The sequence below is a fragment of the Oncorhynchus kisutch genome, linkage group LG17, assembly GCF_002021735.2.
Source record: "Oncorhynchus kisutch isolate 150728-3 linkage group LG17, Okis_V2, whole genome shotgun sequence".
Lineage (NCBI taxonomy): Eukaryota > Metazoa > Chordata > Actinopteri > Salmoniformes > Salmonidae > Oncorhynchus > Oncorhynchus kisutch.
The window spans coordinates 15,802,449-15,818,323 of record NC_034190.2 but is presented as its reverse complement, the minus strand read 5'-3'; the positions used below and the strand labels follow the sequence as shown (position 1 = coordinate 15,818,323).

The 15,875-nt window shown below is 45.6% G+C and overlaps 1 protein-coding gene across 23 annotated transcripts in view; it reads right to left on the bottom strand.

Annotated features, from left to right (window-relative positions):
* LOC109907235 (nuclear transcription factor Y subunit gamma-like) overlaps positions 1-15,875 on the bottom strand; it is a 51,746-nt gene that overhangs the window by 2,912 nt on the left and 32,959 nt on the right. For 4 of the 23 annotated variants that reach the window (XM_020505089.2, XM_031795197.1, XM_020505090.2 and 1 more), the window contains exons 2-7: positions 10,953-11,056; positions 10,690-10,761; positions 8,451-8,564; positions 4,955-5,050; positions 3,444-3,602; positions 1,121-1,192 (exon numbers count right to left, since the gene is read on the bottom strand). In XM_020505089.2, the coding sequence (XP_020360678.1) occupies positions 1,121-1,192; positions 3,444-3,602; positions 4,955-5,050; positions 8,451-8,564; positions 10,690-10,761; positions 10,953-11,056 (617 nt within the window). Of the gene's footprint in view, positions 1-1,120; positions 1,193-3,443; positions 3,603-4,954; positions 5,051-8,450; positions 8,565-10,689; positions 10,762-10,952; positions 11,057-15,132; positions 15,854-15,875 lie in introns of those variants that run through there. The other 19 variants (XM_031795196.1, XM_031795194.1, XM_031795195.1 and 16 more) reach the window with 15 other exon arrangements.

The following is a 15,875-nucleotide window of genomic DNA, read 5'->3' as shown; positions in this document are numbered from 1 at the left end:
CGTCCCTAATAAACCAGCCGATCGGATCTAACGTCCCTAATAAACCAGCCGATCAGATCTAACGTCCCTAATAAACCGGCCGATTGGATCTAACGTCCCTAATAAACCAGCCGATCAGATCTAACGTCCCTAATAAACCGGCCGATTGGATCTAACGTCCCTAATAAACCAGCCGATCAGATCTAACGTCCCTAATAAACCAGCCGATCGGATCTAACGTCCCTAATAAACCAGCCGATCAGATCTAACGTCCCTAATAAACCAGCCTATCGGATCTAACGTCCCTAATAAACCAGCAGATCGGATCTAACGTCCCTAATAAACCAGCCGATCGGATCTAACGTCCATAATGAGCCAACTGATCTAATCTAATGAGCCAGCTGATCTGACTAACATCCCTAATGAGACAGCTATTCTGACTAACGTCCCTAATGAGACAGCTAATCTGATCTGACTAACATCACTAAATGAGCCAGTTGATCTGACTAACATCCCTAATGAGACAGCTAATCTGACAAACGTCCCTAATGAGACAGCTAATCTGACTAACGTCCCTAATGAGACAGCTATTCTGACTAACGTCCCTAATGAGACAGCTATTCTGACTAACGTCCCTAATGAGACAGCTATTCTGACTAACATCACTAAATGAGACAGCTATTCTGACTAACATCACTAAATGAGCCAGTTGATCTGACTAACGTCCCTAATGAGACAGCTAATCTGACAAACGTCCCTAATGAGACAGCTAATCTGATCTGACTAACGTCCCTAATGAGACAGCTAATCTGACTAACATCCCTAATGAGCCAGCTGCTGCTGAGTCAAAAGTTAAACTGCAGACCTGGAGCACCAAGTGGAGATGAGATGGACAGGAGAGAAAGGAAGGCCCTCATGGGGTAAACTAACCTTCCTGATTAAATGTGGAGGGGTGCGCTCCGGGATGACATTTCCACTAGGTACAGATCTAGAATCAGCATCCCCTCTCCCAACCCTAACCTTAACTATTTAGTGGGGTAATTGAAAAACTGATCCAAGATCAGCATCTAGGAGCAACTTCACCCTACAACTAGGAGTACTGGGATGGGGAGGGGTGTTTCAGATGGAGGGGGGGGGTTACCGTGATAGGTGTGCCCTGTGACTGGGCTACCTGCACCTGCTGTAACTGTTGCATTGTGGTCCCCTGCAGCACCTGAAGGGGGGAAGGAAGAGAGAGGAAGAGAAAGAGGGAGCTTTACAAACATGACTACAAGCACATGCAGAGTGCAGAGGAAAAAGTAGCAAACAAACACACACACACACACACACACACCTGTCATCAGATCACACACAGTCAGACACCGGTCATCAGATCACACACACACACACACACACACAGTCAGACACCGGTCATCAGATCACACACACACACACACAGTCAGGCACCGGTCATCAGATCACACACACAGTCAGGCACCGGTCATCAGATCACACACACACACAGTCAGGCACCGGTCATCAGATCACACACACACAGTTAGGCACCGGTCATCAGATCACACACACACAGTTAGGCACCGGTCATCAGATCACACACACACACAGTCAGACACCGGTCATCAGATCACACACACACACAGTCAGACACCGGTCATCAGATCACACACACACACAGTCAGACACCGGTCATCAGATCACACACACACACACACACAGTCAGACACCGGTCATCAGATCACACACACACACACACACAGTCAGACACCGGTCATCAGATCACACACACACAGTCAGACACCGGTCATCAGATCACACACACACACACACACACACACACACAGTCAGACACCGGTCATCAGATCACACACACACACAGTCAGACACCGGTCATCAGATCACACACACACACACAGTCAGACACCGGTCATCAGATCACACACACAGTCAGACACCGGTCATCAGATCACACACACACACAGTCAGACACCGGTCATCAGATCACACACACACACAGTCAGACACCGGTCATCAGATCACACACACACACACACACACACACACACACACACACACAGTCAGGCACCGGTCATCAGATCACACACAACAAACAATGAGCATGTGAACTGAATTATGGTTGGAAGAAATGCATAGAGCAGAAGGGATGCAGATTTAATGGAGAAATAACAGCTGTTAATGAAGATAAGGATGCATCCTACAGTAGGAAATGGGTGTTCCAATAAGACACTGTAGATGTGCAATAGAAATGGAGGTTTGGTTTCGTAACAGATAAGTCCGTTAGGGACTTTGTGGGAATGTGACAGAACTGGTGCAACAGTGACGACTAGTGACACCGAAAGCTCTTTAGCAGGCAAATCTGGCAAAGACACACACACACACGAATTGAGCAATGAATTAGGACCTCATTACCCTCCTCCCTCAATCCCCAGGTATCTCACACTTTATCCATCTGTTTTTCAGATCCTATCCCCTCTTCCATCCCACCATCCCTTTCCTCCCTGGCCTCTTAACTGTAACCCAGTAGTCTAAACTAGTCACCTATTCTAAGGTGCCAGCCATGTAGTGACCTCCCCTGCTCTGCTCGGTGACTGTAAGGGGACTGTGGTAGTAACAGTAGCAGCTCTAGCCTGACTGTGGTTTTGGAACTGTGACAGATCAGTGAAACGAAGGCAGCCTGCTGAAGCAAGGAGAGAGAACACATTCAACAGGGAGGGAGAATAATGGAGCAAGAGAGGGAACACAAAAGAGAGACAGAGGGGTGCCTGGGGAACCACACTCAGAGAAGGAAAAAGACTAGGGATGAGGGGGCAACCCACCCATCTGTTTACTCATATGTTCCTCCTCTTCAGAGATAAGTACAGCGGAGTGGCAGAGAGCAGTCTCACAGGGAGTCTGGGTTGCATCCCAAATGGCACCCTAATCCCTATGGGCCCTGGTCAAAAGTAGTGCACTGAATAGGGAATAGGGTGACAGGGACACAGCCGTAGTGTTACTGTACTGTTCTGGACATCCAGCAGAGAGGGGAGTGACTGAAGTGGGCAGATCAAATGGCCCTGTATCACTGCTTATATAGCTGTGTGTTTGTGTGCTGGGTGTGAACGGGACATTCATCCCTGCTGGTGGGAAAGAGTGGAGGCCAGAGTGTGGTTTGGCTGTGCTTGCCAAGGATAATATCAATAAAACCCACTGTTATTACCCCATTCACACTGCTTTATAGTGGACAGGGTTGGAGAGGGTTGTTGACTGGGAGAGTGTTAGGAGAGCTGGTGATCTGCCAGGCTGTGTCACGGTGTGTGTGGTGTACACTACATCTCTGCCTAGGCTGACTGTTGGTAGCTTACCGGTTGTTTGTGGAGTAGTATGCTCCGTGTGTCTGGTGTGGTGTGTGTGTGTCTGCACACGTGGTCTCTCCGTCTGTGTCAGTGCAGGTCTGTTCTCCAGTTTACCTGTCCTTGCTGTGGCTGTGCAATGATGATCTGTCCAGGCTGGATGGTGGTAGCCTGTTGTCCAGTGGCCTGCTGGCCCTGCACCTGGCCTGGCTGCTGAGCCAGGGTGAAGTAGTACTGAACCGGCTCTGCTGGGGCCACCGACTGACGCACCTCCTCCTGTACACATACAAAAAGAGAGGGGGCAAGAAAGAGAGAGAGAGAAAAAAAGAGAGAAATGGTGAGAGAGAGCGAGAGAGATGGTGAGAGAAAGAGAGAGGGGATAACAGAGAAGCCTATCAGTCCATTACATCTCCATGAATTATTTTGCCAGTGTAATACAATAGGTAAGAGACCCAGATTAATAACTGATAGGGCCTGGATGGATGAGTAATGTGATTCTAAATAGAGGGTACATCCCAAATGGCACCATATTCACTATTCAGTGCACTGCTTTTGACCAGAGCCCTATGGGAGCCCTATGGGCCCTGGTCAAAAGTAGTGCACTACATAGGGAATAGGGTACCGATTGGAACACAGCCGGAGGATCCATTAGCACTGTAGGACCTTGATGATCCCAGTCGACAACACTCAGGCTCAAGGCCTTATGGGTCTTCACAACCCAACAACACTTTTCAGAACACAAGAACACTTCAGCAGACAGAAAGGGATCATTTCCATTCATGAAAACAAGACCTTGGCACACTATTGAGAATGTTTTAATCATAAACTGTGAATGGAAAGCTCATTCAATGACACATTGGACATTTCGTCAGCCATTAACAAGCATGAAGGCTCTTTGTGTCTAGTCTGATATGGTCTAACAACTGCCAGCTAGAGCAATGCCACAGTACTACAAGCACCATATTTCTTTGTGCTCAGAAAAGTCAACTCAAGGCCTCATCATTGTCAGAAGTACAAGGTAACAGTTCCCTAAAAGGTGCGGGTTGGTTGATCTTCCAGGGTACTGTAGGAGGTGGCAGTTTCCCCATCACCAGAAGCGTAAACACCCCTCTCCCAGCTCGATGATGTCACAGCTGAGAGTGTAGGATGTTTACACCCCTGGCCACAGACTTGGTGAATCGGTCTATTTAGGTGGCCACAACTTAAAATGCTTAGGAGCCACTGTTCAGCCTAACACACCATCAATCTGAGTCAGGACTGTAATGTGGTAGAGGGGGCAGCCGTTAACACAGTGGTGATTATGTTGATAGTGATTAAAATGGGGTATTGGTGGTGGTTCTGATGGAGATTAGAGGCTATGGTGGTGTATTGGTGGTGGTTCTGATGGAGATTAGAGGCTATGGTGGTGTATTGGTGGTGGTTCTGATGGAGATTAGAGGCTATGGTGGCACTGTTGGAAGTAATGGGCAGCCAGACGCTGCAAACATCCGACTGAAAGCCCTTGCTGTCCAAACCCCAGCTTCCAGTCAAGGATGTTTACAGCGTCTCTAGGCTGCCAGGAGTGGTACTCCACCCTGACGGGGTCCTGAAAGTAAATGTAGATAGACCCACACACACACACACCCTACCTGTCGTTTGGGGGGCTTGAGCTCGTCCCGGGGCACAATGTCGATAAGGAAGTCAAACTGGTCAAACTTCGTTATCGCCATGGCAATGTCGTTCCTCTGTAACACAGGAAATAAGAGTTGAGGCTGAACATTAGGCTCCTCATCAGTATGTGAAAAAACTAGGCTAAATATAAAATCGGCTTTGTACTTCTGCTGTTGCTCCAAATATAGCCTTTTTGAAAGCGTTCGAAGAAAAGACAGTTTATAAAAACTTCTAGGTCAAACTCGAACAGCTTTGTAAACAATAGTAAAAAGGAGTTTGCTCTCAGTGGAACTGTAAAAAGCTTTGCCTACTTCAATCAACACATACCATGTAAAAACAGCAGAATTAGCCATAGAGCCAAAGGCCCACTGTGAGCAGCACCAGATTAAGGACACCGAGAGTTAGTTGTGTGATGTATTCTTAGCATCACTGTCCTCCCGAGGCCCACTCCTCTAGTGTGTGTGTCATTTTCCACAGGATATTGGCATCTAAGTCCCCCATTGGGGCCCCCTACATATGTGTATTTATAGCGCTGTGAGATTAATATATCAGGTAACACTGGGTCACATCCACAGTTGTTATATTGATGAGCGTAGCCATGGAGACCCTGATCGGCGTGCCGTTGGCACAACGGAACCCTAGCACCGACGAGAGCCGGAGTGTGTGAAAGAGAGATAGAATGAGTGTGATTGCAAACAGAGCTGTCTTATTAATAAAACACATGTAACACCACCTGTGGTGTAAAAATGCAATTAACGTGAGGAACTTGAAACCAAATTGGCATTCTATTTCAAGGTTATTAAAGGGTAGGAAGCATTTGTTTTTACTCACCAAAGTAAAAACACAGTGTGGTCAAAGACTTAGTAACTTAGTTGTAGTCACGATATGGTTACCTATAACTACAAACATACTTATGTTTAGTTTTTTAAACATATTTAATAACTTATGTCCAGGGATATCTTCTAAACTACAATGCGCTATTTCTCAACGTCTTATGGAGAAACTACTCTGCGTTAGTTAGCTTGAGTTGGCTAACGTTAGCCACTAGCCATGCAGACCGAGTGTTGTCAGTGGTGAGCTATAATCCACCAAACACATGGCGGTGTTAAGTAAACAACCAATCAGATTCCCCACACGTGGGGGCCGCGTGATCTCCACAAAGTAGGGTACCAGAGTTTTTCCAACCTTGGCTTAGTACTAGCGAGCTACCGTAGATGACTGACTGTGCTGTTGTGATCATTTCAATCTGCCTGGAGTTTTCCTACGATCGCCGTCTTATTGTAGACTCTCCTCCTCATCTCCTGTGACCAATGCCGCCTCTGGATGATTGCCTCTGGAATCTGTCTTTAGATTTACCTCACTATATCGCTATTGGATTAGCAGACTCGCCCTCGGTTGGTGAAATGGCCTCTCCCTCTGAAGCACCTCTCTCCTTAGCCAACTCAGCTAGGTGATTATCATGAAACCAATTTTAAACATGTCTGCAGCAAATGGGGTTACAAAACCATGATGCATCTGTAACAATCAACTATCATGTTGTGTTACTTTAAATAGATTTCCACCCCAAATTCCCATTACCGAAATGCGTCGATTAAATTCTCTGGTAATTTTATACAATTTTACTTTAGAAAAACCTAACTTATTTGAATAAAACAAAATATCTTGCTGTAATTTGTCATTTAAAAATGGTATACTACTTTAAATCTACATTAAACTAAAATATTTATTACATAAAACCAGTGTGCGTGGTCTCATTACCGTAACACTCCAATCAGTTTTGAAATAAAGTTTAAGTTATTCTCTTATATGCCACGAATATCCACATCTTAATAAACCAATATTACCTGTAAAGACCTTGGATAAACAGTTGCGGTAATTCACATTTTTGCACTGGTAATTGTGGAATTGTGGGGGGAAAATAAATAAATAAATAATATATATATATAGTGCATTTTTGTGGAAAAATGCATAATATCTGATCCTAATCTCAGTGAACCAAAAGGTCATTTCGTGAAAAATAACACTTGAGAATTTTTGGGTTAAATACCAGTTCCGTGAGAATGACCCAACCGTCAATCGTTAAGTCTCCGCTTTCTCTACTTCACATCTGCTGGCTTTTTTGTGTGTGTTCTGTGGGTCCCTGCCTGTGCTAGACCAGGCTTACTACTTATCTTTGTTGACGGTGGTGGTTGGCTAGATTACTTAGTTATTTTAGCCTGCTAGCTAGCTTAGCCAGCTAACTTTAGCTAGCTGGCCAAGATAACTACATAAACCGGTAACATTATTTGATAACTGGTTAGATGGTTTAATTTAATGCAGCTGTAAGATAGGTGTTGATAGCAACTGGCTGACTAATGCATTGCTAACGTAGCGCTAGTTGGCTAGCAACCTTGCAAATTGGAGTTGCTTACCAAGATGACATTGAACATTTCTGAGTGGCCTAGATACAGTTGTGACCTAAATTGGCTTCGAAATCTATGGCAAGACTTAAAAATGGCTGTCTAGCAAATATTGTACAATGCAGGTGTGCAAAGCTCTTAGAGACATACCCCAAAAAACTCACAGCTGTAATAGCTGTGATTCTAACATGTATTGACTCGGGGTTGAATAATTATCTAATCAAGATACTAGTATTTATTGTAATTTTTTATTTTATTTTTTATGTTAGAATATTTCTTAGACTTTGACAGAGTATGTTGTGTAGAAGGTTGACAAGACATTTCAATTAAATGTATTTGAATACCACTTTGTAACACAACAAAATGTGGAAAGACTGTGAGTGAAGGGGTGTGAATACTTTCTGAAGGCTCTGTGTGCATGGATGAAGAAGAGAGAGAACTGGGGCACTCTGCTTTAATGTTTCATTGTATGGCTGACTGGCTAGTCTGCCCTCTGACACACAGGTGCGACTAGCCCGGGCTTTCAAAACCACTCTGATCAACCCACTCTTTTCTCTCCCTCTCTTTTCTATCCCTCTCCCAGTCTCCCTCTTTTCTCCCTCTCCCTTCCTCTTACTTCTCTCACTCGCTCTCCAGTTCTCTTCTCTCACACTCTCTCCCCACAATCGCTTTCACTTTGTCTCTCTCTAGGTCTTCCCCATTCCCTAGCGTCACTCCAGGATCCATGTAATTCTCCTGGCTCTGGGATAAGAGAGCAAAATGGTGTTGCGAGTAAAAGTGGGTCACGGGAGCCAAGGTTTGCTTTCAGAGGGGACAGACAGAAAAGGATTTTAACAGAGCCGGTCCTCAGGGGATGGCAGTGTGGGGCCTCTACACACACACACACACACACACACACACACACACACACACACACACACAGGGACCAGCACAACTGCATGTGTTGTCTTTAAATGTAAAATTGGGTCAGCAGACTGCATGTGCATCTGTGTGCGCGCGCAGGCGCGTGACCTCTTTACAGACTAGAGAAGATGCGTGCGTGACCTCTTTACACACTAGGGAGGGTGTAACTGACCTGTAAGGTGCGTCTCTTGTTGTCTTCAGTGTGAATCCAGGCCCTCAGCGTGAGCTCTGTGATGAAGATCTGAGCTGCCTTGGCAAACAGCACTGGAGCCTCCGCACTGATCATCTATGGAGACACGGTGATGACATGTTAGAACTAGGGGGAAACAGGGAACACACACACACAGAACACACAAACGTACACAACTAGATAGGGTTGTATAGATAGGCTGCCCGTAGCCTTTGCTACTAAAGGGAAGAGACCTAACCTAAACTTTTGAAAACCTTTCCACTGAGTGACATTTAGAAGTTGGGCATCTCGGGGAGTTCGCCCGGAAGGCAAGCAGCAGGCTACAAAGCTGCTGGGTCATGGCTAGCATAACAAACACACACACTCTGCGTCATGGCTAGCAGAACGGTCCCTCTAGATGTGCAGCATGTCAGTGATCTGCTGATCTCCAAGGCTTGGATTACATGAAGCAACTTTCATGCAATTTTAGTTGCAAATGACATCATCTCAAGCAACTTTGCTGTTACATGAAGGAACTCAAATGCAAATAAAATTGCATGCAACAGCCAATCATGTCACCTGCTGCCTTACATTGTGGTTTCACAAATAATTTGTTTATCCAACCGTTTGGTTATTGTAACAACACGGATATAGAACAAATGCAGCCTGTGCAATTAAGCTAGTTAGCCAAAATGACATCGCAAACACCAACACAGCTAGCTAGCTATGAGCTAACCAAGCTAGCAACAAACTACAATATATTTATTTTTATATCTTTTTGCATTACAAACAGAATCTCAAAAACGCTGTAAAAATGTATAAAAGATCTGGCAAGTCTTGGGCGATGGTCTTCCACAGATTCAGATAAGGTGTTGTTCATGTAACCAATGTGAAATGGCTAGCTAGTTAGCAGGGTGCGTGCTAATAGCGTTTCAATCGGTGATGTCATTCGCTCCAAGACCTTGAAGTAGTTGTTCCCCTTGCTCTGCAAAGGCCGCTGCTTTTGTGGAGCGATGGGTAACGATGCTTCGAGGGTGGCTGTTGTCGATGTGTGCAGAGGGTCCCTGGTTCGAGCCCAGGTAGGGGCGAGGAGAGGGACGGAAGCTATACTGTTACATTCAGACAAGCAGTTCAGGAAGGCTGGGCAGTAGCTTAAGTGGAGGGAGCATCGATGGCACAGAGAGGGAGCAGTGTCAGTCAGTTACTTAGACAAGCCCAGAGATCTTCATCAGGCACCTCGTCTGTTGTCTCCTCCTCCTCCTCCTCTGTAGGTAGGCTGGATAGTCCACTACTGAAGTGTAGCACCCATCTGGGTGATGCTTGGCAGCTATAAGCGCCAGAAAGACCATTACACCTCGGCAGTAGTCAGGAAACAGTCCCCTGCGAGGTGGGCCCTCTCAACCCCTCACACTGCTATATCAAATGGTAGGCCCATTTCAGTTGAAACTGGTAAGGGAGAAGTTTGGATTCACTTACATTTATTGACTGCTAAACCATGTATGATCATTTGTATACTTCTCCTGCTGTGCTAGTCTCTCTTCTGTCTACCCTGATTGCGGTTTGTGCTGCGCAGCACTGACAGCTGTGTTGACATGACAATTGGGTCGGAATTCCGAACCTTAGAATGGATCCTGTGACAAAAGTGTCTGTTTTGATTGGCTGTTGCTTGCAACTAGTTGCACAAAGTTGAAAAGTTTCAACTGGGTGCAACCAAGTTGTAGATGAGTTGCAGAGGGGTGTTTCACAAAGCAGTCAACAAGCAACTCAGTTACAATCAACTAAAATTGCGTGCAAGTTGTAACTGCAACCTTCAGTTCAGCTTCTTCCTCCACCCAGTTAAGCTGCTACTGCTTGTCTATTAAGCTGCTACTGCTTGTCTATTAAGCTGCTACTGCTTGTCTATTAGCCACTACGGGATGGGTGTGTGTATTGTTGTAAATGGTTAGATATTACTGCACTGTTGGAGCTAGAAACAAGCATTTCGCTACACCCGCAATAACATCTGCTAAACACGTGTATGTGACAAATACAATTTGATGAAGTACGATTGCAAATAACATGCCTCCTCAAAGCATTGTCTACAGAATGAGCTAGTGGGTCCTGTGAATCCTCTTCATTTCAGCCAGCTGTGGACACCTCAGCTACATATTGCCATGTTTTGTAATCTGAAAAGGGTGTTGATGAAGACGTCAGAGTGATCACAGAGAGTGGTGACCTGTGATGTGTAAGCCCCGCCTCCTACCTTCACATCTTCATCCAGCTTCATGATTTTCTTGATTCGGGCAAGAGGCAACTCCTGCACGCGGAAATCCTTCTGAAACAGAGCCAAGGGGTGTTAGGGGCAGGTCATGTGGAAACCACTTGTGAGGTATGTATGTGTACCACAATGAAGGGTGTGTGTGTGTGTCTGCAACATCCATGCTTGTGTGTGTGTGTGTGTGTGTGTGTGTGTGTGTGTGTGTGTGTGTGTGTGTGTGTATGTGATGGAGGGAGGGCGTGACGTACCACCGTGAGGTTCCTGATCTCTTCCATGACGCGTGGCCAGAACGACTGTAGGCTCTGCTGGGCATCGCTGCCCCCGGCGCCAAACGAATCTGCAGACATGCTCACTGCAGGGGGAGGGAGGGAGAGAGGAGGAGGGGGAGGGAGGGAGAGAGGAGGAGGAGGAGGGAGGGAGGGAGAGAGGAGGGAGGAGAGTGGGAGAGACCGATAGACAGGAAAAGAGTGTGAAAGGGCAAAATATCAGACTCAGAAAACACAACATATACACTATGATTTACTGTATGAATGAACAATGATTTACTGTATCAATGAACAATGATTTACTGTATGAATGAACAATGATCTTGAGCAAAGAGTCGATCAATGAAAGGCAGATGAGTGAATCAAATCTACCAAGAACAGCACACCAGAGTTGACCGACGACGGCAGCCAAAGGCCCCACTGGCCAGAGCTCTAGCAACTCCATAGGAAAACCTTCAATTAGAACACATTGAATTTTAAATATAGGCCGGGCCGTTTCTATTTCTGTTGCCGTCCATCAATCCTTGACATGCCTAACGACAGATCGCTGCATGGCACAACCACATTAGCAGCCTACAGCTACATCAAACTGCATCAAACAGAAGACTCTAGTCTGTCATGTCACTGTGGGGTATTAGTGACCCCAAGTCTGAGGACAGGCCTGAGTGCCCCATTCTTTAGGCAGCAGGGATCTTGATCCTGCCATTTAGATACTTAGCAAACTACATGCATAGCTGGAGCCCTGACTGAACATAACGTATTTGGCACATCTTAGATAGTTAACATATTATAAGCAGTGGGGTAGCACGCACCCCCCAGACCTTTGGGACGCCCGCACATTTGCTTTTGACAAAAATCATACCGTAGGTAATTGAAAATACCCCGGTATACCGGCACAAGCCTAGCTCAGAGTATTCCACTCCCTGTAGTAACAACTCACCCCCGCACTCAAGCACCAAAACACACACACCTCCATATCCACATAACTCTGCAATGTGAGGCCTGAGTCTGGCTCCCAGAAAGGGAACGCACCAGGTTACTATGGCATGCCAGGAATTCTGCTGTGAACATTAGCCTGCCTGTCTGAGCCGGTCTACAGTGCAACCTCACCTCTCCCTCTCTTCTTTCCTGGGAATAATGGACAGGCAACAAGGGAAAAGGGAAACACTATAATAGCTGGGTGTGGTGTGTGTCCAGTCAAGGGTGTGTACAGCGGAGCAACTTTAACCCAACGCTGAGAAAAAGTGCCAGAGGCTGGAACAGTGGGAGGTAAGAGACAGGGAAGGAGGGAGGGAGGGTCGTTGCAGTCCGACGGCTATGCAAACCAGCTATGTGGGTCAAACATGATGATGAGAATATGAGAGAGAATGCAAGAGAAAGAAGAGAGAATGTGAGAGAGAGTGAGGGAGAACGAGAAGAGAGCGAGAAGCATAAAAACATGACCACACAAAGACTCTAGTCCTGCCTCTCAGCCATTGGCCACAGCATAGTCGTGCCTCTCAACCATTGGCCACAGCTGAGCTCACGTCCTCCATTAGTTCAAAACACAGACAGTATGACAATAAATCAGTTCTGAACCATGAGCATTCCTTCCTGTTATTTTCAAATAGAGAGTAAATCAATCAGAATGAAATCAGGGGGGGTGGAGGGGTCGATTAATCAATCAGACCAAATGTAATGGCAGGCCAGGATAGTTATTGTCCTCTAAAAGTGTTTGTGATGAGTTGGACTGCCCAGTGTCCAGTTTCATTTCAAGGTTGATTGAAGTCCTGTTGCAAATCACTAACCCGCTTCCCCTTAGTCGACAAAACAATCCCAGCATTCATGAGGACACAGATGAAGATAACAATGATGGGATTTGTAGTCTTATGGTGGAGTCAGGCTAAGCCTACAATGAAGAACCAAATGCCCTTGTTTCTAGTTTACCATACCTGATCTGGTCTGAGTGGGAGAATGACAAAACAAACCATAAAGAACAGTATAATGACACGCCTTCCAGGAACACTGTTTCATTTGTCTACTTTGTACAGCTCCAAGGCAGCCCAGCGTTTTAACAGCGGCGCCAGGAGTTGATCTTGTGATGGATGCAGTAGGAGAGGACATCCGCATATGCATGTACTGTATGTACACTACCGTTCAAAAGTTTGGGGTTACTTAGAAATGTCCTTGTTTTTGAAAGATTTTTTTGTCCATTAAAATAATTCATCAGAAATACAGTGTAGACATTGTTAATGTTGTAAAGCCAGTTTGCACTGTTCTGTGAAGGGAGTAGTACACAACGTTGTACGAGATCTTCAGTTTCTTGGCAAATTCTCACATGGAATTGCCTGACAAGTTTCAGAAGAAAGTTCTTTGTTTCTGGCCATTTTGAGCCTGGAATCGAACTCACAAATGCTCCAGATACTCAACTAGTCTAAAGAAGGCCAGTTTTATTGCTTCTTTAAATCAGAACAAAAGTTTTCAGCTTTGCTAACACAATTGCAAAAGGGTTTTCTAATGATCAATTAGCCTTTTAAAATTATAAACTTGGATTAGCTAACACAACGTGCCATTGGAACACAGGAGTGATGGCTGCTGATAATGGGCCTCTGTAGATATTCAATGTAAAAAATATATATAAATATATATATATATAAAAAATATTTTAAAAATCTGCCGTTTCCAGCTACAACATTAACAATGTCTACACTGCATTTCTGATCAATTTGATGTTATTTTAATGAGCAAAAATGTGCTTTTCTTTCAAAAACAAGGACATTTCTAAGTGACCCCAAACTTTTGTTTTTACGTATGCGTGTATGTGGGGGCGGCAGGTAGCCTAGTGGTTAGAGTGTTAGGCAAGAAACCAAAAGGTTGCTAGATCGAATCCCCGAGCTGACAAGGATCAAATGTGTTCTGCCAACTGAACAAGGCAGTTAACCCACTGTTCCCCGGTAGGCCATCATTGTAAATAAGAATTTGTTCTTAGCCGACTTGCCTAGTTAAATAAAGGTTACATTTAAATAAATAAAAAATGTGTATTCTCTCCAAATGGTAGCCAGATAAGAAATGATAATTAGATGGTTCACTTAACACCATGACAGAGGACTATCTGGCTAATTACCACGGCAACAGTGGGATTTCTGTGGTGGCCCAGGGAGGAAATGGAGAGCGGGAACGGGAATTAAAAGAGCAAACACTTCAATTAATGAGCGAAAAATGAATGAATTAATAAATAAACAAGTAGGACCTAACCGCCACAGCTGTCTCCACTTACACACGCACACACACCAAACCTCAGCTGACTGAACTAAATAGCTCCGGAGCGGGGCTTTGCTCTCTCGGGGAGAGCATGTGATACAATTATTAATCTCACTGTGTGACCCTACGACCTTGAATATACACACGACGCCCGCCACAGACCAGTTCTCACGTCAATAGACACTCTATGCATATAAGCACTGTAGGCAATAAACCAGTCTCCTTCTGCAGTCTTAGCCTAGCAGAAACCTGATCCAATATCTACGAGTGAGCCTCTCCAAATGGGGACTGATGTCCTTGAAGAGGCAGTGACCAACACATGTTCATTTGGAGCGTCAGGCTGTAGTGTTCAGTGTGATGTAAAGAACAAAATAGTGCTATGTGGACATAGGGTCCAAGTAGAGAGACACACCCGTGCAGCCAAGTGTAACCAGTCACCGTTCACAATGAGTCATTTTAATAGATTTTTTCTACGATAGGTGCTCACGCAAACTAAAAAAAGGTATGTAAACTGTGTTCTCTCTCTCCACTACACCGCTGGTGATGTTGACTGGTTACACTTGGCTGCACTGGTGTGTCTCTCTACTTGGACCCTATGTCCACATAGCACTGTGACTTGATGTAATGTGCTGTACTGTGCTGGTCTTTGATATGTGTTCTTCTGCACTGCCATTACCCTGTTTTTTTACTGTGCTGTGTTCCACTGTGCTATTCTGCACTGTGCTGGCGGTGCTATGCTGCACTGTGCTGGCGGTGCTATGCTGCACTGTGCTGGCGGTGCTATGCTGCACTGTGCTGGCGGTGCGATGCTGCACTGTGCTGGCGGTGCGATGCTGCACTGTGATGCTTTCCTCTCCTCTGCAGTTCTGTTGCCCTTCAGTGGTCAGAGAAGAGGAGATGGCGGTGTACAGTTTCTCCTGACCTGCACAGTGTGCTTCGTCGGCAACACTGACCAGCCGCTGCCGCTTCTCCTCCTGCATCTGTGTCTCCCCTTTCTCTCCCCTCTGAGAAAGTAAAATGGTGTTCAGCAGCCGGATCTGCTGAATCAGCAGCATTGTTGTCCTGCCAAGCCCAGCCCCTCTGCTCTCCCCTGGCAGGTCGGCCACGGACACACTCACAGGAGTGTCATCAGCTTCAGGTCCAAACTGACAATGACACTCCATACCTGGGCCCTTCTGAGACTGGACTCGCCCTAGAATATCAGAAACAACTGGATAGGGGCAAGGAAAATGGAAACTCTTCATCTAGTCCTCTCAGATCTCGACTAGAGACGATATTACCATTTTGCCTGTACTGGTCCTGTTCTTGTAGATTCTGCAAGGGGGGAGTCCGAGGTGCAAGAAAGGAGTGACTTTTCAGATTGGAGTGATGCACTGCAGGTAGCTGTTTCTGCATAGGGAGGTGTTCGCTGCTCAGGTAAATGCATCGCTAACGGAAAGAAAATGAATGAGTAACACTAATGATGAACACTGAGTTAATCGCTTCCTTAATGGCCTGGCTGGTGGATTTTAATGAGACAATTATGGTCATCCACAATTCCATGACCATCACAACACTAGTTGGTCCTATTTCAAACCTCAAGCTTTAGAGTGCATTAACAACGTAATGCAACCACAGGGGAACTTCACAAAGGGAATAGATTTATTGACTAATGGACAATAAGTG